The sequence below is a fragment of the Amia ocellicauda genome, chromosome 3, assembly GCF_036373705.1.
Source record: "Amia ocellicauda isolate fAmiCal2 chromosome 3, fAmiCal2.hap1, whole genome shotgun sequence".
NCBI lineage: Eukaryota > Metazoa > Chordata > Actinopteri > Amiiformes > Amiidae > Amia > Amia ocellicauda.
Genome location: NC_089852.1, coordinates 19,914,224 through 19,938,486, shown reverse-complemented (window position 1 = coordinate 19,938,486; position 24,263 = coordinate 19,914,224). Strand labels below are relative to the sequence as shown.

The following is a 24,263-nucleotide window of genomic DNA, read 5'->3' as shown; positions in this document are numbered from 1 at the left end:
GACACACTTTTAAAGCATATATGATATATATGGATTTTCATACAGGTCTTGATTAAGATCTGGAAAAAACAGTAATGAGAGTGAGTGGGTGTTGTTCCTGAGGAATTCTGTTCTTCCTATCCTGTGCATGATCTAGACTGGATAACACTGAAATAGGGAAACTGCAGATACAGTGTTGGCAGCCCAGTAGCCCAGGACTTGGTCAATATTTAGATTAAAGCTCACCAGGCAATCGCAAGTGAATCCGTGTTAGTGCATTACATGCAGGTGATGGCGATGGCAGTAATGCACTGGACCTGCACTGGTTAGCGCTCAGCAGGAATAGTGCGTTTCATTGTGACCATCAGATTGAGTGCATGGGATTCTCGGATCACTAAGTCATCATAGCAGCCTTCTCTCAGCTGTGAAATTAAATGACTGTAAAGCTTTTAATCTTATACCTTATTCTTCTGACCACATTTGCTTCATACAAAGGTCACAAACATTGGAAATGCAAAATTAAACTTGGTGTGGGTGATTAAAAACAAACGGACAAACAGAAGACGGTCCACATGACGCCGGGCTGATCAGACACGGTCCCGGCCCCCTGTGCTCCGCCTCGTCATCGTGTGTGTCCAGATCTTTCAGCAGCGCTACTGTTCAATCCAGTATAGAGAATAATGAAATCAAGGCTTACATCCCCCCATTTGTCTGCCTACACCAGCATGCCATCACACAGCCACGTGAATGCAAATGGCACGCATTTAAACAGATGCATTACATTTCAACTGGGGTCTCGTTTAGACTTGTTTAATGAAAAGTTAAAATGTACACAATGTTGTAGAATCGCATGACACAATGTGTAGCAATACTGCTGTGGCATGCTGTGTGTTATTAGGGTAGCTCAGCTGGATCAGTGCAGCGCAGGCATGTGCACCTGGATTGCGACCCTGAGCGGAAAGCCAAGGTCTGTGATCTGAATCAGCTGCCTCTTTTTAACACCTGAATCCTCTGCAGTCCAGCCTCATGTAACCCTATGAAAGTGCCGAGACGTAGTCATGCTGTTCTCCCTATCAGTTTCATCTTGCGTTTGAATGCATTAGTCCCCAGTATTCCGCACGCAGGCGGCGTGGCAGCGGAGTGGAGGACGCCGGAGAGAGTGACCGCAGGACGGACAGCGCTGAGGACTGCGGCCGCAGACTGCAGACACCCGCTTCAATTACACCGCAGGGAATCAGGTTTACGAATTATACAAAAAGTTACATATATGTCAATAATAATGTCAAACACAAACATATACATACACAATATCATTTTAATATAATATATATAGTGGCTGCAATGACAGCTGGTCGGCGCTATGACCCAGAGAAACCCCAATCCTGGCTGCCAACTCCTGAAGGACCCACATTTTCCCCTCTCCTTCTCTCCCTCTCTCCTTCTCTCCCTCTCTCTCTCTCTCTCTCTCTCTCTCTAAATTGTTTCATTCACCTCAGCCCTCGCCAGTGTACGTGCGGCGATGCATGCTCATCTCATCACCAGCGCAGACAGAGCAGACTAACATGGCCTCGGAGCGGCTGGCCGTGCGCTCAGCCCTGCTGTGGCTGTGCCTGGGCGCCGCTGTGAGCCGGCCGGCGGGCGCGCAGTATGAGAAGTACAGCTTCCGAAGCTTCCCGCAGGCCGAGCTGCTGCCGCTGGAGTCCGCCTACGGGTATGCCCTGGACCAGTACGCCGCGGAGAACTGGAGGGACACCATCAAGTACCTGGAGATGAGCTTGAGGCTGCACCGGTTGCTCAAGGACAGCGAGGCTTTCTGCAGCCAGAACTGCAGCCAAGGCGGCCGCGACCGGGACGCGCTGTTCGCCGACACCGAGCTGCGGGTCTTCAAACACTTCATACACCGGGCGTCCTGTCTCAAGAAGTGCAAAGCCAACTTCCCCGTGTTCGCCATGTCCTACCCGAAGAGGGACACCCTGAACGCCTTCGAGAAGAGGATGCCGTACCGCTACCTGCAGTACGCGCATTTCCAGGTGCGTCGGGCGGTTCGTGTCTGTCTTGGAGCGCAGATTCCCGCAGTTCTGCGCAGTTCTGCACAAACCCACAGATCCCATTGGCGGAGCAGCGCAGAACTGCGGGACTCTGCGCTAACTGTGTGTGTTTCAGTCACCTTCCCGTCTTCAATGAGATGCCGCTGCCTGCTCACATTTTTGGGGGGTCGTTAATAGCGCTTAGTGCCTACATTATTAAAGTCCACATTATTATTTGTATTATTGCTGTTCCAATTAGTCGTAGCCTAGCAGCAATAGTGGATATACCCATGTTCAATGAGTAGTCCTGTGCATAAGGGACATTGTTTGTTGTTGTTGTTGTGAGTTGTATTAGCAGCATCAGAGTAATAGAAAAGGCAATATTTTCGAAGTGTGCGGAAATGTTTAATTACAAAAGTAGGCCTATACAGCAGAATCACCTAAATGTGGAAATATCTATATTAAATACTACTAGTGCGGTTACACAGGCACCAACTTGAACATTGACTTCTGTCCATACGGTTTACTTTCGGCTCATAACACCACCCCAAGGCCTAGTGGAAAATCATAATTAGACCCAGCATCACTTTTAATGGTTCTCTAACAAAGTTACGATAACTTACAATTCATTTCTACCTCAGTAGGGTTTTTAAAAACATACATAGGGTGAATGTAGGACAGAGTGTGATAATTGATCATAATAAATGTGTGTGTTTTTACATTTTGGTTCGGTTTGGTTTTTAATACTAAAGGTCGCGTTCGTGCAGAGCAGATTTCCGCAGTTCTGCACAGATCTGCAGAATCCCACCGATTACATTGGCGGAGCAGCGCAGATCTGCGGACATCTGCGCTACACGAACGAGACCATCGTTACGAGGGACGTGTCCGGGCAGCGCGTTGCTGTGACCCACTGAGCCGCTGCAGCTCACAGCCCGCAGCCCCTGAGCAGCGGGGCACTGCCACGTCCCCAGTCTCTGCCTCGTCATTATTGCCTGCGGAGGGTATTTAAAGCGATTTATTGTGTCACACCCCGCAATTTACTGAAATTTGTGAAAAAACAAATTACAACACTTCACTATGGGAAAGCATACACATGAAATATAAAGCTCTTTCTATATTAAAAATACAATAGCCAATTTTGTTCACTTAAAAAATATCAAGACATGTTAAAACATACACACTTCAAACTAAAACGGTTGTGAACTTGTGACTGAGATGTTGCCAGTGTTGGGAGTTTATGCTTTCAAGTAATAAGCCAGACAGATGACAGACTGCGCTCTTCTGTAAGTGTGTAACAATCCCTTTCACTACCACTAAGTAGATGGTCAGTAAGAGTTTGCGGATTACTGGCAACTCATATTTGCCAAAGTTTTCCCCAAAATACACTTTAAAAAGCAAATTCAATTTTATCACCCCAACACTTGCAATTAAACAGTGGCACATCGAGTTGCACTCACTTCATTTGCTAAATGTCAAATGAGTCCAGTGTAAAGAAAGCAGTGTTTGAATAGGATTATAGGAGCCACGCAGGAAACGTGCATTGAGACAGTGCTTTGACGTAATTTAAGTTCACTATACCAAGGTCAGATACACATTTCCAGTAAAAGCTGCAAATAAGCTGTTAAATGAATGTAAATGCACAAACATCTTCAGATATGATCTATGCACAATGGCTTACTTCCTAACTAACTTCTATTCGTATTTTATTCAGTGTCAATAAAAGCGAATGGGTGCAAAACCCTTGATGAATATGGGTCACTATCTCAAAGGTATGTTTAATCGGACTCAGAGCTTCTCCAGAATCATTAGCTCAAAATCTGCACTTCATTTTCCAATGACATTTCCAGGAAAATTCTTGAGTGCCCCAGAGATTACATAGTTGAATAAAGATTTGTTTTTATTAGATTAATTTGCGCCAAGTGGTTACTAAACCATGTGCATACTTCATATTTTTGGTAATTTAGGTGCACAAATGATTTGGGGATTCTTCAATAATTATGTATAGTAATCCGTAACATCTCCCACACACAAGTCAGTGAATGTGAACCAGTTTCCCTAATCCCATCCCACAGCAGTGATCAATCAATACAGACTGTCTCAGCTGTTCAATTTTAGGTGTCGGTCACCTCAGCCAGTTATTCTATACCCCTCCCAGAAAACGGTATTCTGGTAGTGGAATAATAATTTTAAGTGCAGCATTATTCTTGTTCAAACTGTCAGATATATTTTTACAGTGTAGAATAAGAGCAGGCATTTGATTTTGTAATGTGATCAGATTAGGTTCGTACGGTTTTAACCTCTCCGCAGCTCCTGTATTGAGGTAGCCTGAGGGTCAGTGAATACACTGGGTTTGTTTTGGATTTGATTGTGAATAGCTGGGGGAGGGTCAGGGTTAGTTTGCCATCCCACTGTGATGGTGTTAAAGCTGGGGTGCAGGGTGAGGCTATAATTACACCAGGATGGCTGCACTAAGAGGCAGGAGGCAAACAGGAAGCCACTGACCATTTAGGCTCCTGGCAGGGAGGCTATAGTGGCTACAGAGTCATCCCAGTTAGAGACAGTGGAAACGTACAGACACTGACTTGAGTTGCATTGCGTGCCATAATATTTCAAACTTCACCCCACAACAAATCTGAATCACAAATTACAGAAGTCCTAACATGAATGCTGCATTTATGTGTATTTTCACCTTTGATTTTGTCTCCGCTGATATATTTACCCCTCCACACCCACACCAAGACTAATCCAGACAGACAGCCTGACTCAGTTTGCCTGCCTCTGTGCAGCCCAGCCAACATGTCAGGTCAGGGTAAATCCTTCTCTGCCAAGGAGGATGGGAGGAATGGGAAAGTGGGAATGATTTCATTGAGCTCAAACATTTACTGACTTGGCTGGAAGGTGTTTGGAAAGGGTGAAGTGAGAGGTTAAAGGGTGAACGGGGGGAGAGCAAGTGCGGTGTGTGTGTGTTGCTGTGCCTTTCAAAAAACAATATCCACCCTATCCTAGTCTATTAGTAATGAAAGTAGTAGCAGCAGCTGCATAGGATAAATTCACATGATAATTTATATCAAACGAGGCGTCCATTTCCCCTCCATGGCCCTTCTGAATTTTTCGCTTCATATCCAAGCACTGTTAGCTGATTGTTCTTTCCACACACTGTCTAGACAAACACGTTGACAAATCAACATAAGTAATTTCCCTAAATCATTTCCGTTGGTTGTCTCTTCAAATTCGGATGAGTAGTGCGTTTGGGAGCTGTAACTGCATGCGTTTCCCGGCAGTCGGAAGAACAGATGGTGTCCATGTGTCTGGTTGGTTACAATGGGGGAGGCTAATCTGTACCGACTCTTTGCCTGCCCCTGCAGTTGAACAACCTGGAGAAGGCTGTGTCAGCAGCTCATACCTTCCTGCAGAGGAACCCAGAGGACCCCCTGATGCTGAAGAACATGAACTACTTCAAGACCCTGTTTGAAGTGGACGAGTACCTCATCGACCACGAGGAGCGGCCCTATGAAGTGAGGAGGGGCGGCCCTTGCACGTATTCCACTGGCTCTTATTGGTAGACACTCTCTTCAGGAAGGGTTTATTCAACAAGATGCTATTTCATTCACACTTCTGCTCACTCATTCATAAGAAACATGCAAATGTTGTAGACCACATAAGTGTTCCCCCACTACAGTAATATAGTACATTTATTATTAAAGGTTTTATACTCTTAAAGTAATTGTATACTGTCATGTGACACAAAAGATATTGGTGCATTCTTGGACTGATTAGGAGTATAGATATCAAAATGAGATCCTCCAGTACAGTTGTTCCTGGTTTGTATAATTCAAATTCATTTTATCGAGTACTTATTATAGTTGGTAGACTTTGATTTGAAAACCCAAATGGAATCCCCCTATGGTCACTTGAATTTGGATTATTGAAGTGCTTGAATTATTTTGTAATCCCATCTTGTCCCTTTAACTGTCTTTTGAGTTGATTATTTTAACTTAACTCAAGACTGGTACTAAGGTGTTGGAATACCTCACCAGTCGACTATTCTGCTTCCAGTTTGCCGGTTCTCTTCCCTGTGTTGTTCTCCACCGCAAATTAAACAATTCAGGTGCAGATGAGGCTTAATCATATTGATTTAAAGGCATGTTTGTGTACCAGAATATACATTTACATAACCAAGTTAACTGTCAGAAACAAAGATACCACATTAATTATATATTATTGATAACGTTGACTATAGAAGTGCTTTTACATGTGGTCTCAAAATACTATCAGTATAAGCCTATATTTACTGCTCTGATTAATGATTTACATAGAACAGACAAAGACTGTTTAAACAACACACTTTAACATAGATAATGGATAATAAATATTTGTTGAGATAATGGTTTCAATTTGATAGTGATTGAAACAAGATTTAAGCTACAAATATTCAGAAGAAAAACAAATACGACCAGAACATAACACAGTGCGAGGCTACCCAGCATAATAAGAACAAAAAAGAAAACAAATTGCAGAATAAAATGTAATAAATAAAAAAGTGACAAAGCTTTAAAACAAAAAGACCAGTTCTATGGAAGTTTATAATCGGAATGATCAAATAATGAAAAAGAACAAATATTGCGTATGATTCCAGAAAACTATATAGCAAGAAGCCAAGAAAACATCTCACTCGCCAAGTTAAATCCATTGGCAAATCTCAAGGCCGCCACAACAGTGGAAACCTATCCATTCTTTACTTTATTCAGCCTCTTTGAACAATTTAGATTAGTTATATTCACATTACTCACTTGGATGGGTTTGTGACAGGGAACAGAAAACCGTTAACTCAAACTATTAAACTATTATAAATCCAACAAAATTGTCTGTGGAGAGAGGGTAGGAGGTAGAGTGTTATCACCATTATGAACAGTTTTTAACACAATATTGAACAGAAGAAAGGAGGGAGAGTAACACACTCAGGTCAAGGTAATGTGACCCCTTCACCTCAGGTGCCTGCATTGTTTGACCTTAAAGTGGCAGCAACAGTCCAGCAATGGGAATTAAATGGCAAATAAATGTCTTTTCTATTAATAGTGCGCTAATTATAAGTTATGTGTTTTATACCCTTTAAAATGTGTTGCTGTTCTATATTTCAGCTAATTATTTTCTTGGCCAGGTTGCTGGATCTTCTTAATTCTATTTAATGTGTTCTTTGGTGTGGCTACAGCAGTGATAAAATAAACAGAAATAAAACATGTTTAGATCATTCTGTCCCTGAGAGCCAGAGCATGCTGGAGGGTTCAACACAGGATGCTTGTGAGCCCAGTGGGTGTGTGGATGGTGTGGATAGTGTGGCTGTGTGGTTGCTCAGCTTTTGACTGTGTGACTGTGTTTCCATATGTTGTGTCACAGGGTCCCTTCCTCAAAGCGGTGAAGCTGTACAACTCGGAGGACTTCAGCAGCAGCATAAGGAACATGGAGCAGGCAGCCACAGAGTATTTCCGGATGTATGAGCTGTGCCTGGGCGGCTGTGAGGGAGCCTACGAGATCACAGAGTTTAAGGACTTCTACCCCTCTGTGGCAGGTCAGTGGGCCGAAACCCTTGCTGCCCCCTGTCCCCAGCTCCCATTTAGTGGGCCACACTGAACCCTGGAGGGTGGGATTTCAGGGGTCATGTGGTGGGGCACAGTTACACCTCGGTGTGAGCTGAGTTACAAGAGCAGTGTTCTTACCCATATTGGTATCTGTGGTAGTAGTGTTAGTAGTACTTATTGTCCTGGCACCTTTACCGAAGTACAAATTAGAGTTAAAAATATAATAATGAACTTGTAAAATGTTACATATGGCCATAAAGAGGTTTTTATAATGAGAGGGAACATGAAATGCATTCAGCCATGTCTTAAAGGAAGACAGATACTACTATAGCTGAATAGTTTGTGCCAGACCCCACAGTCTTAATAACAGTTCATCATGACAAATTTGTTGGGTAATTCCCATCTGCCCCCATGCATTGCCCCCCCCTAATGTCTGTACCATGGTTCACTATACCTCTGTATTTTGTTTAACATTTCACTTTACTTCCCTACACTGTGCTGAGGTTGTACTGTGGTCTACTCCAGCATTCCATTATAATGGTTTAAATCACATCTTAATGTGATTTATCAAATACCAAAGCAAGGCACAGAACAAGACATGACACCCATGACAATACAACACACTTAAATAGTCAAAATGAAGATGACCTAAGAGTCAATGTGAGCTGCTGAAGAGTTGAAGTGATGGTGATAACAGTCAAACATTGAGGTCTTATTAGGTCCCATGGGCAGATCATAGCTGTCAAAGTCTGTTGGATACCGGGTGTGTTATTGCAAATAAGGATATCTGTGTTGTCTTCCAGTTGTTTGTGTGACTGATTGGTTCCTCTGTGATTCTGTCTGTCTCCTAGACCTCTACACAGACATCCTGAAGTGCAAGGTGAAGTGTGAGGCCAGCCTCACCCCCAATGTGGGGGGATACTTTGTGGAAAAGTTTGTGGCCACCATGTACCACTATCTGCAGTTTGCCTACTATAAGTGTGAGTATCAGGGGCAGCTCATAATAACCTAACGGAAAGGTTTATACAGCCTTGCCATTTTAACACAGCAGACCTGACTTGGGGATCCCATGTATAAGACACAACACCGGGCATAAAACGGAGCAGGCACAGGCACTTGGTTGCTTACCCTTATGCATCATGCTGCAGTGCTGTCTGTCTGTCTGTCTGTCTGTCTGCAGACTGGTGCTTCTGTCTGACTGTGGTCAGGAGGATGTCTGTGTACTACAGTGAATGATGCCTGTGTTCTAGTGAGTGATGTCAGTCTGTGTACAGTCATGTGAATAGTTTCTCAATCTGTCATTGTACAGTGAGCAATATCTGTGTACAGTAAGTAAAGTGTGTGTGTGTAGTGACCAATATCCATTTGTCTGTCTGTGCATGTGTAAGAATTTCTAGTATTGATCAGCAATTACATTGAACTTATCCAAATTAATTCATTTTGGCTCATACAGGGCCTGTGTGCCTTGAGACGTCTGTAGCGGACAGAGACACTCAGTTCTCACAACATTTGATTTCCCTTGCCTTGACACTTTTAGGGAATGAGGTAAACATGGCTATATTGATAACAAACCTTCCTGTTGTTTTTGAGAGTCGTCCACAAGGTTACAGAAGTGGCGAGGTGGAAATGTACCAGAGGGTTTGACATATCTACTCATTGGCTATATTGCTGATTATTCAGTAGCCAATATAATCTGTTAGTTTTGCATATTAATCAGTATTTAATGCATATTCATTGATTCTTCCAAATTATTCCTACATATAGACTTTTCTTTAATCACTTTCGAGGTCTCAACCTATAAATAGCCGCATCTATTTTTGCTCAGAACCTTTGCTGAGTCCAAGGATCCTCCGTATCTCTATCACCAGTTTCTCTATATTATTTGATTACCAATAAACATCTTATTGATTCACTGTGGTCCTGTGGATTCCTTACACAGCACATTTCTTACAATATGTGCAGTGTGTAATATCTCTCTGTGTGTATATGTGCGCAGTGCGTAGTATTTTTGTCCGTGTGTGTGCAGTATGTAATATCTCTGTCTCTGTGTGTGTGTGTGCAGTGAACGATGTGAGGAATGCCGCCCCCTGTGCTGCCAGTTATATGCTTTTCGACCCCAGTGACCAGGTCATGCAGCAGAACATGGTGTATTACCGCTTCTACCGTGAGCAGTGGGGCCTTGAGGAGAACCACTTCAGACCCAGGCCGGTGAGTTCTGTCCCAGCACAGACTGACTACCACACAAGTGGAACAGTCATTTAAATAGTCTTAATGTCACAGGTGTCTTTTCATGGTGGTTTGACACCCATTTCAGAATGCCAGCCCTGAGATCACCTGATGAAGTGAAGAAGGTCACACTGATGTGATATTGAACAGTAGCTACTGGGTACCCCCCTCTTCACAAAGACAAGAGGAAATTGATTTGTCTTTTCGGTGTGGAAGTCTGGGGTTTTGTCTAAACACTGTATTTAACAGTAAATTATTTTAATACACACACACACAAAATCCTCTTGTTAACTTTAATTCTCTAGATAAACTCAAATTTGTATATTTTTGTGTAACAGTTTCTGCAAACTGCCAACTTATCTTTGGGGAGTAGCTATTCAGTTTATACTATTCAAATTAAACACTGAAAATGTGTGCTCCACATCTGGTAAGGGTGACCAGTTAATTACTGGTTAAAAAATGAAATCGAGAGAACTCACAAGTGGCACATCTGGTAAAAGCCTCTGGCCATAGTGTAGAACGTGGCCAGTAGCATCTATCCAGCTGGCATCCAATCCTGGCTTTGCTATTGCTGGCTTTATTTTGAATATTGCTTGGGGTGGGGGAGCAAGGAGCCATGGTGTATAATTGGCTGAGAGTCGCTGCTGTCAAGTGGGGTGAGGTTGGCTGGAGGCATCTCACATCAGCACCTCCCTGTGGCTGCTCGGGAGTCTGCAGCAAGCAGTTCCGGCTGCCTCAGATCACCTGACAGATATGGTGGCTGGCTACGTGGCCTCGGGCACTCTCCCCTGTCCTGAAAAATAAGAAGTCGTGGCACTAGGCTGAGTTGGGTTGATTTGGTGACATGGGAGAGAAATACAGATTTTTTTTTTAATGGGGGTGGGGGTCGGGAGTCACCAAAATTAAGATTAAATCTGGGTGGCCTCAGTGCCAGAAACGGAGGCACTGAACTCAGCATTTTCCTTTTCCTTTTTATCAACCCCCTCCTCTCACCCCACCCCCGCCTCCCTCTGAATACCTTTAATTGGTTTTCCAGCAGTCAGCTCAGTGGAACAAAGCCCTCTGCTGTGTGCTGGATCCCCCCTGGGCTCGAGCCACAACACTAGAGCAGCCAGTTCCAAATCTGCAGCTACCGAGAAACACTTATGCAAAGCAATAAATAAGCTTGACTCCAGACGCCATTCCAGCCTGCTGTTGTGCAGGGGGAGGCAGGGCAATCTGGAAATCTGTCAGAGCAGATTGGAAACTACTGCAAGAATTAAAAAAATGTGTGTGTGTGATATATACACACACACATACATGCATCTTAGTGATTTCTCTGTTCAGACAGAGATTAATTGCAGCAGATTTTTTTCTTTGACTTGATGTCTTACAAATGAGAATAGTCCCCTAAACGCTCTCTGTCTGTATAAAGAGATTTTTTTTGTGTGTGTGTTTGTGTATATATATATATATATATATATATATATATATATATATATATATATATATCTATATATATATATATATATATATATATCTTAAGATTTACAGCAGTTGTTGCCCCATATCTAAACATATCTGTACTGGAAAGGTGCAAGAGACCATGTTAGACCATGTACATCTTCGCTAGAGGAGAGCAACAGCATAGTGAGGCTTATATAGGGAGGCAGGTGGATGTATGACTGGTCTAAAGTGAACATGTGGATTGTTTTTCAAGTAGTACTTTAACAAATAAATCCACATTTGGCTACAGACTTAAGTTTATTGATCAAACTTTAGTACTTTTGGTACATCTGTATTTTTCCATAATACAATGATATACACCATCAGTTGTTTTCTGTTTGGCACTGCAATGTAGTTTTATAGTTCAGAAAAATAAGTAAATAAAGGAAATTATATAACCTGCTGATTTGGATGGATGTTTACAGAAAACAAATACATAAATAAATTGATATATAAATAAAGTATTCATTAAGATAACCTTAGGAAAATAGTTTTGTTTAAGCATGAACACATGATAAACCCTCTGTCTACACCTTACCTGAGGTGGCAACCCAAGTGTTTCCATTTATCTATCTTTTCACACTTTCTGATTTGTTCTAATTATCAAATATAAATCAGTTCATGCTAATGTCAAAAGGTAAAAGCTATGGAAACTGCAATTATTCTTTAAAATATCACCCATTATATAACATCATAGGAAGGTCAGCGTTTATTCTGAACACTTATTATTGTGTTAGTGTTACATTTAATGACACTATTGTGTGATTTACACGGATCTCCTCTAAGATTCCAGCACTGAATGAGTAACACATTTCAGAACTACTGCATGAGATAATACAACTTTTGGAAGGATTAAAAACAAACCTATTATTATTTTATTCTGTTTTTTTACCGCAGGAAGCTCTGAACTACTTCAACACCACCACAATGCAGAAACAGATGCTGGAGTTTGCAGAGAATTACCTGCAGTCTGATGATGAGGTGAGAGGCCGGTCATTGCACGGTTAACAGGACCCACAATCCCACCACACGAGAGACAGCACAGGATTAACACTTAACACTGCCCTGAAAAATCAACATGCACACTGATATTATTGCTACGGCACTGTGCAATGTGCTGGCAATACAACAATCTGTTTTTTTCCAGTATAACAAAAGAATCCCTGTTATGAAATTTCACAATTTATGAAACTAAGCCCTGGTGTGCGATGTTGTTTTCGGGTAACACACACATCACGTCAGATTCAGACTCTTTGCTAATTTAAAATGGACCAATAAAATCTATTTTTTCTTTTTCTTTCTTTCCGACTGCTTCATGTGAATCAATGGCTGCGTTTATGAGCAGTTGTTAGTTGTATCACATGCTTGCTCGGTGAAATGTCAGTGGCTGAACTACAACAGTAGTGCTTGGATACCAACTCAGTCCCTCACCAATACAGCAAGCCCATCTGGACAAAAACGCTAAGGACTTGTTTATGTAACACCACAGTTTTCATTCTGCCCATTTAAATTAGTGACTTAAAGCATGACATTAGGCATGACTACAACTCACATGTACAACGCAGCCAGTGTGATCCTGACTCATTCTAGGCTGTTAATCTACATATAGCATGTCATAGGTCTCTTTGTTCTGTGTGTATACAGTGCAGAGTGCAGGTGTGGTCCAAGGCCTAAATATCAAGTGGCACGGTGAACACATGGTTCAGTTCCCCCAGACCATAAACCAAATGAGTCGGGAAGAAAATGTCTGATGATGTGAAGACATAGTGAAAAGAGAGAGAAAACAATTAGGAGGTGATTAGAAAGATACAGAACAGTGGGGCCAAAAAACCTGTTCCTGGAGAACCACCATCCCACAGTCTAAATCGGGACACCACCTTGAACATGTGGTTGATTTGACTAATGAAGCTCAACTGAGTGAATTAAGTAGTTCAGAGTTTGGATATCACAATGACTAGAAGCTCTTCAGGGCCAGGGAAGGCGCGATTTGTAGCAGGGAGGTGTCACTGTCTACAGATGGAGGGGTCTGGTGTACAAAGTCAAAACTTGTATAAAAAGTAAGAATAATAATTAAAAAACACAATGCCAAATACACAACACTAAAAGCTTTTTGAATGCTTTTATTAATGTGTTTATGGATAATTGTTTTATGTGGATCAGAGCTGGATGTGATCGAGCACAGTATGAAATATGCCAGGGTCCACAGACTGGTGCTTGGGATCCACTGTCTGGTGTGTAATGAACCAATGAAACTGAAGCCTGCTGTGAATTGTGGTCCATCTGTGAAATTAACCCCCCTGGTGCCACCTTCTCTGCAGGACGTGGTAAGCCCGGAGGTGACAGGAGTGGGCCCTGAACAGACCCCCGACGCCGAGTTTGATGGGATCGGTGATTATGAAGAGTCCTTCTATGCAGATTGGTGGCAGGAGCCTAAAACCAAAGGGGACGCAGGTGATCCCAACGCCTGACACCCTTCTGACCCCTGCCTGCTCCGGGATGTCCCACAACACACATACCTCAATGATCTGAGACACAGAGCGCTGCACAGGATGTCCCAGTGTAGGGTCCCCTGCCCAGCCAAGCCCAGCCCTGTAAGCAGTGTCAAGATATTGTGAGGACTGCCAGCCCAAAGAAGAAATTAAAAAAGAACACTGATGTATGAACCGATGAAAGACATGTATACATTTTTGGAACTTCTGTGTTTTTATAATACGTTTTTTTTTTTGGTCCTCCTTTTGTGCCTTAAATACAGAGCCCTGCTACATTAAAACAATCTGAGAAAATACAGATGCTGTTACAGCAGGAAGCAGGAAGTCTTCCTGAGGACATTTCTCCTGTTTGAATGGGATTGAATCAAAGTGGGGGAAGTAATTTGGGGTTCACTACGCTGCAGTGTCCAGTGCTTCACCCATTGGGTTTAAGCGAGTGGTGTGCAATGTTAATCTGCTTCCCTGGTACATTTCCCTGATGATCAGCTCTGTGCATTGTGTAGAGGGTTAGTTCTGTTGTGCTCTCTCAGAATACAGGCAATGTCTGACAAGGAATTAAATTATGATGTGAAGATGAGAAAATGTACTCCTTTAATGGAGATGCAATAGTATATACAGGTGCCTTTTATTTTGTGCATCCAGCCCAGGCTATTATTTTATATCAGAACTGTTTTTTTTTTTTTTATGTCTACCTGCATTGATGTAAAAGAACCTTGTGAAAGAACGCAATAAAGTGAGACCTATGTGAATTGCTTGCTGCAGAGGCCTGTCTGAGAGTTTCTTCTGCAGTCACATTGCAGGCTGTGTGAGGCCTTCAGAGATCAATTGCAGGGGAGGACAAGGAGATCCATGTTCAGACAAAATAGCTGTGCATTGGGGGGAATCATTGGGTCTGTGTGAGTGTGTAAAGCAGGGCTTGTGTTTCTAATTGGGAGTGGTGGGCTAAATTCAATATAATGTAAACCCTCCTATCTGATCCAGTCACATCTCTTTTTGTGCCCCCGTGTCTTTGGATGCCGGTGAGCTTCTGATCCAGGACCTCCGAGTCCATCCAGGGTGACCACGGACTGACCCAGCAGACGGCGCTAAATCACTGGCAGTTATGATGGCTTTTGGACCAGCCCTGGAGTTGCCCATTTTTGATTGTTTTGCCGTGTTAAGATCTACAAATGTTTATTCCAGTGCAAGATCAGATCTAGTGTGTTAAAGGGTTCATCTAGACAGTATCTCTAAATGATGGAATATGATTAGTTAAGTTTCCAAAAATTGATGCCACTCTTTCCTACTCCTGGCACATTGGAACTCTTGCATGTATTGCCACATCTTCCTGAGAAACTTACATAGTATCTGACCTCTCCTCGGGAACTACTTCACTCGGCTCCTTGTCTAGACCCTGGTCCTCTCCCATCTGGGTAACCTCCATCCTGCATCTACCAGTCAGCTACAGCTCCTGCAGAACTCCTTGGCTTGCCTGGTGTATTGGTGTGTTTCTCCATGCTACTCCACTCTTTTCACTTTGATCTTGGCTCACCTACCAGTGTCTTGATCTAGGTAACTCCAGGCTGTCATCTCTTCTTTCACTCCCTCCAGACCCCTCAGGTCTTCCTGCACCAGCAGATTCACTTTACCCACTCTACACTCCCCTGCCTCTACAGTCCACTCCCTCACCCTCTCCCCTACATGGTGCAATGATTTCCCCATCACGGTCAGGACCACACAGTCCCTGACCACCTTCTGGCATCTGAGCAAGATGCACCTATTCATTCTGTACCTTTAAAACTGCTGCCAACATCTCCTGGACATCTCAGCACTTGTGCTTTTATACACTTCATTAACTGATATGCTCCCTAAAGTTAAAATATAGGTTTAGCACTTTCAATAATGTTACAGGTACTGCTTCTGGAATATGCATACTTATGCCCAAACACCAGGGATGGAGCTCTACTGCACATTGCTCTTGTTTGAGCTCATTTCTACTAGGTTATAGGCTTCTTATAATATTTTACTGTACTTTGTAATGCTTAAAACAGGTTTCTAGTGAAAACTCTGCTATTAAATAATAATAATGTAATACAGATGTCAGAAAACTGCATAGAAAACTGGTTTAAAATATGAAGACTGGAAAGAACTCCTTTTATCAGAAGCAGGTTCCAGTTGTTGGATGGCAAACAGGCGTCCCCTAAAATTACTAGAAGTGGAGCAGTACAGATTAAGTGTTGAAATACATTCGCAAAGACTTCAAAGACTAAATTCAGCTCTGCTTATCAAGGCGACATCTAATTCCACCTCTACCAGTTCAGTTCAAATCCACCCAGTCAAACCTACCTGTCTGTGATCTTCTCAGGCTTTTGAAGTGATAGGTTGGTGGTTGGAGAGTTCATGCACACTGGAGTGTGTCTGAGGTGGGAACCCAACAGTAGAGCTGTGATTAGAAGCTTTCAGGTGGATGAATGAGGGTGAATACATGATTTACAGATTTACATGTGCATTTGGACCCAAGTGCAGTACAGACCAGTGGCTGAATGATGTGTCCTTGCCATGTCTCTGGTCCAAAGCTGACAAGGCAAGAGAGGGGGGACACCCCACTGAGGTTTAACACACAACAGAATTTCTGAGAAGGGAAATCTGATCGATGTATAATTTTCAGATTCACAATCCGGCAGATGGGCAAATTTGATCCAAATGCAAACCACTACTGTACATCAGACACAGAGCAGGAATGCAGTGACACCTTTACACTCACAGTTGTGGGTGTATGGAGCAAACTGGTGTCAAGCCTTACTGTAGACACTGATGCATTTTGATTTGATGAGGGTGCTTCATGCTGAAGGATTCGAGTGCATCTCAGCTAGCGCTTACCAAAAGTCTGGTCCCCTTCACATAGACAGAGTGGGGCTACCCTGGGAATACTGCTGACGGGAAAGTTGAGTAGTGTAAACACAGTAAATGACCCTGCTTGGATTCCTGCAGAACGCACTGGAATCGCCAGTGATATCATACTGACGCCATTATTAAAAGAGCTCATCTCGTCTTCAGTCGACTCACTAAATGCCAGATCTCTAATCAAACACATTTGCTGGTTCGCAGTGAAACCACTAGCAGTGTTAAATGAGCATTAAATAAACTAAATGAGTACATAATTTTTGTTGCAATGGTGGTGGCCAGGAGCAAAACCACACTAGCACTCCTTTATTCTTCAAATTATCTTAAAGATGGCAGGTGAGTTCCAGTGAACTCCTTTTTTCCTGTCTAATACAAATTCTTAAAGAAAATAAATACCCTGATCCAACACTACCAAGAAAATAAGAAGACATTGTTTTTTTTTTTTTTTTTTTCTTCTTTTTTAAATAATTCCATTTATTTCCAACATATATATAACTTGTTTTAGGGGTTGCATTGTTTTAAAGCACTGAACCATGTAAATATTAAAGGGGCTTGTGTCATGCAGGCTGGCTTAGCACTGTTAGGCCATGTCATATTAGCAACATTTCTTTTAAACAATTAATATTTTCATTTATATATGTTACACATTTGAAGACAATATTTACAAAAAAAAAAGGAAAAAAAAATCTTTACAGCAAATATTTGCATACATTTAAAAATGCTGATACATACATGCAGAAAACACATATGTATCCGTTTTTCTATGTCTTTTCCATGTTTTGTGTTTGACAGTTTTGTCCAAGGCCTCTAAGGAATGGATGGAATTTTGTTTCATTTATGTTCTGGAAGATTGACAGTCTGCCTTGAAACTGCAAATCAAATCCTTACGGAATGAAACAGTACCAATGCTTTCATTTTGTTTCGGTTTGTTGACCAGCGTCAAGGAGTTTCCTGCCAACAGCAGCACAACAGGCAGTCGTTCATTTCAAAAACATAGTTAAAAAAAAAACAACGCTTGTTCTATAGCAGCAATAAGTCTGTTTTTCTTTTCATACAGGAATAGGGAAACTGCATAGTTGGTTTCGTCGGAGTGTGCTTTTGTCAGCTTTCAGAGGTAAGTATTATTTTGTTACCTTGGTAGTTTTCCGAAAGAAAGAAGAAGAAGAAGAATACAAAATACTAATAATAACAAGAATAATGATGATGATGATAATAATAATGTTAGATGTTTAGTAAATGTCATTGTTACGTTATTAATTTGGTATTTCCTGTGGGAAAGTGGAGCACTCTGCTTGTGACACTGTGACTAATGCGCTTCAGAATTGAGGCACTTGCAGGACTTTTTTGGGGAAACAATAATAAAAAAACACAGCAATGGGGAACAGTGGGAACCTTAGATAAAAAAATAATCATAAAATATAATAAAACCAAAGCATTCATTTGCCCTTCCTGGTCTGCCTGTGGTATCAATGACAGCCTGATTTTTACCCTGGCGAGTGAAGGGGCAGTTTGAAGTCTGTTGTTTTGCTCCATCAATAATAATCAGCAGCTGGACCACTCAAGACCCCGTTTCAGTCTGATCTCAGTCCTAACACAGGGCCAGCAGCTCCAGCCCAATAGGGTTGCATGTGTTTCTTCTTTTTTCATCCCATCTTAATTCCTTAATGGAACTAATTAAGCGAACAATAGTCATATCAGCTGCCTCTTCCAGCCCAGACTCATCTGCCAATTCAAAGGCACCTCAGAAAGCTGCAGGAATCCAGCACTCGCAGCATGGAGTTGTCAACCCCTGCTCTATTACTCAATCAATAATATACAGTGTGTAGTTCAGGGGAGTCTGCAGTGCAAGGCTGACTACTCTGTTCAGCTCCACAACTGCAGTTAGATCCATAGTCAAATAAACCAAACTCCTGCTCTTGAATGAACGCGAAAGGCTCAGCCAGTTCTGTATTTGACCACACCAGACGTATGGAACGACAGCTGAGCAATATGTCTTTGAGTCTGCACATTCAGCTTGTGGGGTCACTGGCTGTGTTCCAGTCTGTTTCTTATTATTGTTTCAGCCAAGGCAAAAGAGAGGAGTCCTCTGGTCTGTGATGGCTGTGATGTTTGGGAAGCGCTAAAACGGTGTGGGGAGGCCGAGCTGGAGAACAGCACACTCTACTCTTGGGTTGGAAAATGGAAACTTACACAAAGCATCTTTTGCTCGTATTCGTAGATTTTTTTTATTCGGCTTCTTTAACCTGTACCTCCAGCTGTGGTCCTGAGTCAATAATCTCTAAAGACAATTTTTATTGATCAATTAAGCAAGACATTTCAATTGAGAGAAATGTGGTTCTTAAGGAATGAAGGATGAACTGATGGCCTTTAGATTTAGCCTATAAAATCTGCTGAAACAGGGCTTTCCAGGACTAGGGTTAGAGATCCCTGCTTTAAACCAATTGGGATACCATGAGAAAAAAAAAAAAAAAAAAAAAAAAAAAAAAATATATATATATATATATATATATATATATACACACTCACCTAAAGGATTATTAGGAACACCATACTAATACTGTGTTTGACCCCCTTTCGCCTTCAGAACTGCCTTAATTCTACGTGGCATTGATTCAACAAGGTGCTGAAAGCATTCTTTAGAAATGTTGGCCCATATTGATAGGATAGCATCTTGCAGTTGATGGAGATTTGTGGGATGCACATCCAGGGCACGAAGCTCCCGTTCCACCACATCCCAAAGATGCTCTATTGGGTTGAGATCTGGTGACTGTGGGGGCCAGTTTAGTACAGTGAACTCATTGTCATGTTCAAGAAACCAATTTGAAATGATTCGACCTTTGTGACATGGTGCATTATCCTGCTGGAAGTAGCCATCAGAGGATGGGTACATGGTGGTCATAAAGGGATGGACATGGTCAGAAACAATGCTCAGGTAGGCCGTGGCATTTAAACGATGCCCAATTGGCACTAAGGGGCCTAAAGTGTGCCAAGAAAACATCCCCCCCACCATTACACCACCACCACCAGCCTGCACAGTGGTAACAAGGCATGATGGATCCATGTTCTCATTCTGTTTACGCCAAATTCTGACTCTACCATCTGAATGTCTCAACAGAAATCGAGACTCATCAGACCAGGCAACATTTTTCCAGTCTTCAACTGTCCAATTTTGGTGAGCTTGTGCAAATTGTAGCCTCTTTTTCCTATTTGTAGTGGAGATGAGTGGTACCCGGTGGGGTCTTCTGCTGTTGTAGCCCATCCGCCTCAACGTTGTACGTGTTGTGGCTTCACAAATGCTTTGCTGCATACCTCGGTTGTAACGAGTGGTTATTTCAGTCAAAGTTGCTCTTCTATCAGCTTGAATCAGTCGGCCCATTCTCCTCTGACCTCTAGCATCAACAAGGCATTTTCGCCCACAGGACTGCCGCACACTGGATGTTTTTCCCTTTTCACACCATTCTTTGTAAACCCTAGAAATGGTTGTGCATGAAAATCCCAGTAACTGAGCAGATTGTGAAATACTCAGACCGGCCCGTCTGGCACCAACAACCATGCCACACTCCAAATTGCTTAAATCACCTTTCTTTCCCATTCAGACATTCAGTTTGGAGTTCAGGAGATTGTCTTGACCAGGACCACACCCCTAAATGCATTGAAGCAACTGCCATGTGATTGGTTGGTTAGATAATTGCATTAATGAGAAATTGAACAGGTGTTCCTAATAATCCTTTAGGTGAGTGTATATATATATATATATATATATATATATATATATATATTATTTATTTATTTATTTATTAGATGTGATTGTTTTTCAAAATGCCTTAATGAAAGAACAGTATCAAGTTAGGTAAGGTGGTGGGCAGTGAAAGCCAAGATAGAGACATATTGCTGTATGTTGCCCTGGATAAGGGCGTCTGCTAAGATATAAATAATGTCAGTAGCAGAGAAACCCTTTCCGGCACCCTGATCCACTGGTACAGGAGCTCCGGTGAGGGAGGCACCACAGGATTCACTGAACCTGCCTATATAAAAGTCTTTGTTCACTACACTGCAGCGTGTGATACTGCTGTGTGCTACTACTACTTCCCACTGAACCAAGAAATATCAAGTTTCTGAAAAGACCAAGCTGCCACATTACGGACTTATAAAGAATATTAACATTAAATCCACTGAAGAAGCACACTGTGTAACACTGAAATACTCCCCCAGCACCCCATCCCTATGCTCAGTCAGTGGGCAGTAGGCTCGACTCGATGAAAAAGCCAGTGTGGCAACAACCAATGTCAGCAGAAAAACTAAACCAGAGGTTGCCCCAGATAAACAACTTAAGATCTATGCAAAAGACTGACCCTCATTAATGCAGAGCTCCCCACTAGAAGTAATATAAAGAAATCAATGAACACACAGTTCACTTAAAATATAAGGTAGATCCTAACTAGAACTGTAACTTTGATCATATACATTCAGGTGTGATGTGACTGAACTCTTGTACATAAAATGTCCTGAAATATTCAGACTGCCCCTTCTCTATATTAATACAACAAAGGACCACAAACCTACTGTTTCACATCCACACAAGCTTAACGCAATACCTATGACAATTTGACCACACACTGCACTACTCCATCACCTGTCAAAAGCCAGATCCTACAACACACACAGAAACAGCCTGAAACAGCACTGCAGCCAGAGTGATCCCCCTGGTCCCCATGATCATGCATATCATCCCATTAAAGAAGACTCATTAACTCATTAACAAAGAATGTGGATGCAATTAGATTAACCCCCAGCCAGCCCCGCCACATACCCTCCCTGACACAGCGGCTACAGCACAAACTCAGGAGTTTCATTCTCATCACCATTACAGTCGAATAAAAACAGATACAGGAATGGCCAAGCATCAGAATTCAACCAGCAGACTACAAAACTACACTGGCATGATTTGACCATTAACGAGGCATGCACTCAAGGGATTGTCATGCCAACCTTTTATAATTCAAAACCCCTCATATATAATTTGGTGGAGGTGATGCCTCACAAAAAGCATTTCATTGAATTGATTTGCACCTGGGCTATTTCAATATATTGTGTTTTCTGCGCACTTTGATTTGAAATGCGTGACTGCATTTGTCATAATTAGAAAAATGTAGTGGATTTAAACTTACTATAACAAAATTGCTTGATGCCTATAATCTCATGTATCTGGCAAATAAGATTTAGAGAAATGTTTGGATAAGATTAAAAGAAAATGGATTTCGCAATATCAGAAACTAGCCTATTACCAAGTACTTTAAAGAAAGGGGATGGGATTTGAGCTTCATTCTCATGACTGTTACACTAAAATAAAAATACATACAAAAATGGCCTAATGTCAGAATTCAGGCAGGAAACTACAAAACTAGACTGTTTTTCTAATTAAATTAAAAACACACATATACAGCTGTGGAAAAAATACACTGCATGTATGGCAGCCATTCCATTCCATTCATATTTGTATTTGGAATTTGGGAGAAATGTTGGCAGTAGTTTATAGCATAAAACAAAAATGTTAATTTTACCCAAACACATACCTATAAATAGTAAAACCAGAGAAACTGATAATTTTGAAGTGGTCTCAATTTTTTCCAGAGCTGTATATAATATATGTTGTATTTATACACACACACTACAGTGAAGGAAAAAAGTATTTGATCCCCTGCTGATTTTGTACGTTTGCCCACTGACAAAGAAATGATCAGTCTATAATTTTAATGGTAGGTGTATTTTAACAGTGAGAGACAGAATAACAACAAAAAAAACCTGAAAAAAGCATTTCAAAAAAATTATAAATTGATTTGCATGTTAATGAGGGAAATAAGTATTTGATCCCCTATCAATCAGCAAGATTTCTGGCTCCCAGGTGTCTTTTATACAGGTAACGAGCTGAGATTAGGAGCTTCTCTTAAAGGGAGTGCTCCTAATCTCAGCTCGTTACCTGTATAAAAGACACCTGTCCACAGAAGCAATCAATCAATCAGATTCCAAACTCTCCACCATGGCCAAGACCAAAGAGCTGTCCAAGGATGTCAGGGACAAGATTGTAGACCTACACAAGGCTGGAATGGGCTACAAGACCATCGCCAAGCAGCTTGGTGAGAAGGTGACAACAGTTGGTGCGATTATTCGCAAATGGAAGAAACACAAAATAACTGTCAGTCTCCCTCGGTCTGGGGCTCCATGCAAGATCTCACCTCGTGGAGTTTCAATGATCATGAGAACAGTGAGGAATCAGCCCAGAACTACACGGGAGGATCTTGTTAATGATCTCAAGGCAGCTGGGACCATAGTCACCAAGAAAACAATTGGTAACACACTACACCGTGAAGGACTGAAATCCTGCAGCACCCGCAAGGTCCCCCTGCTCAAGAAAGCACATGTACAGGCCTGTCTGAAGTTTGCCAACATCTGAATGATTGAGAGGAGAACTGGGTGAAAGGGAGCTGAAGGTTTGAGTTGCCAAACGTCAGCCTCGAAACCTTAATGACTTGGAGAGGATCTGCAATGAGGAGTGGGACAAAATCCCTCCTGAGATGTTGGCCACCAGGTTTGCACACTACAAGAAATGTCTGACCTCTGTGATTGCCATCAAGGGTTTTGCCACCAAGTACTAAGTCGAAGGGGTCAAATACTTATTTCCCTCATTAACATGCAAATCAATGTATAACTTTTTTTGAAATGTGTTTTTCTGGATTTTTTTTGTTATTCTGTGTCTCACTGTTAAAATACACCTACCATTAAAATTATAGACTGATCATTTCTTTGTCAGTGGGCAAACGTACAAAATCAGCAGGGGATCAAATACTTTTTTTCCCTCACTGTAGATCACTTAGCAAAATGTAACGACCCTTCACTGCTTCAGTGATGTTGTATGTTAAGCATTTATCCTGATTCCCATACTATTGTCCTGCATTTTCTAGGAATGTTGAAACACTGTGTGGGGGGTGCCAGGGGGTTGGTGACCAGTGCCTCAGCCCCATGCGTCCCTCACAAACTCTCTGACAATCAGCTCTCGCAGCTCTTGCCCGGCCCGATAACCCTCTATACAGGACATTCGTGAGACAGTTGCATAGATTAAGCATTTCAACTTTCATGCCAGATATACAGTAAAATATACACCTGAGCGGTGAGGCTTTAAGCCAGACCCCCCCACCTCCAAAAAAGGTGTTGCAAGAAACGAAAGGAAAACTCCCCAGGCAGGTAGAGGAGATTTTGACCAAAGTGCTCCATGAGCATGCAAAGGAGAGTTTCTGTTTGTTTTTTTGTTAAAAGTTTTCTTGTTTATGATTATGATTATATCTATTAGCAGTAGTAGTAATAGTAGTAGTGTAATACAGTATGTCAGGAAATGGGTTTTCTTTTGTGGTGCTTTGCTTTCCATGTAACAATAGAAAGGGATCTTTTAAATGCTTGGGAACAAGCGAGCCTCTAAGCCCCAGACAGCCCCCTATACCTTCAGGGTGTCATGGCAGTATAGTGGCAGGGGTGGGGGCTAGAGAGACCCTTGCTGCAGGCAGTGTGAGTTGTCAGGAGGGGGCAGTAAGGGGGGTGTGGGAGAC

The 24,263-nt window shown here is 42.0% G+C and overlaps 1 protein-coding gene across 2 annotated transcripts; it reads left to right on the top strand.

Moving 5' to 3' along the window:
• The first annotated feature begins 1,086 nt into the window (after positions 1 to 1,086).
• p3h4 (prolyl 3-hydroxylase family member 4 (inactive)) lies at positions 1,087 to 14,543 on the top strand. Of its 2 annotated transcripts, XM_066698394.1 has the most exons (8): positions 1,087 to 1,217; positions 1,476 to 2,009; positions 5,372 to 5,521; positions 7,401 to 7,572; positions 8,434 to 8,562; positions 9,645 to 9,790; positions 12,191 to 12,274; positions 13,612 to 14,543. In XM_066698394.1, the coding sequence occupies exons 2-8, from the start codon at positions 1,503 to 1,505 to the stop codon at positions 13,759 to 13,761; spliced, it is 1,338 nt and encodes a 445-aa protein (XP_066554491.1). In that variant the 5' UTR covers positions 1,087 to 1,217; positions 1,476 to 1,502; the 3' UTR covers positions 13,762 to 14,543. The 2 variants fall into 2 exon arrangements, with proteins under 2 accessions (XP_066554491.1, XP_066554490.1); XM_066698393.1 differs by lacking the exon at positions 1,087 to 1,217 and having other exon boundaries at positions 1,379 to 2,009.
• Positions 14,544 to 24,263: the final 9,720 nt, after the last annotated feature.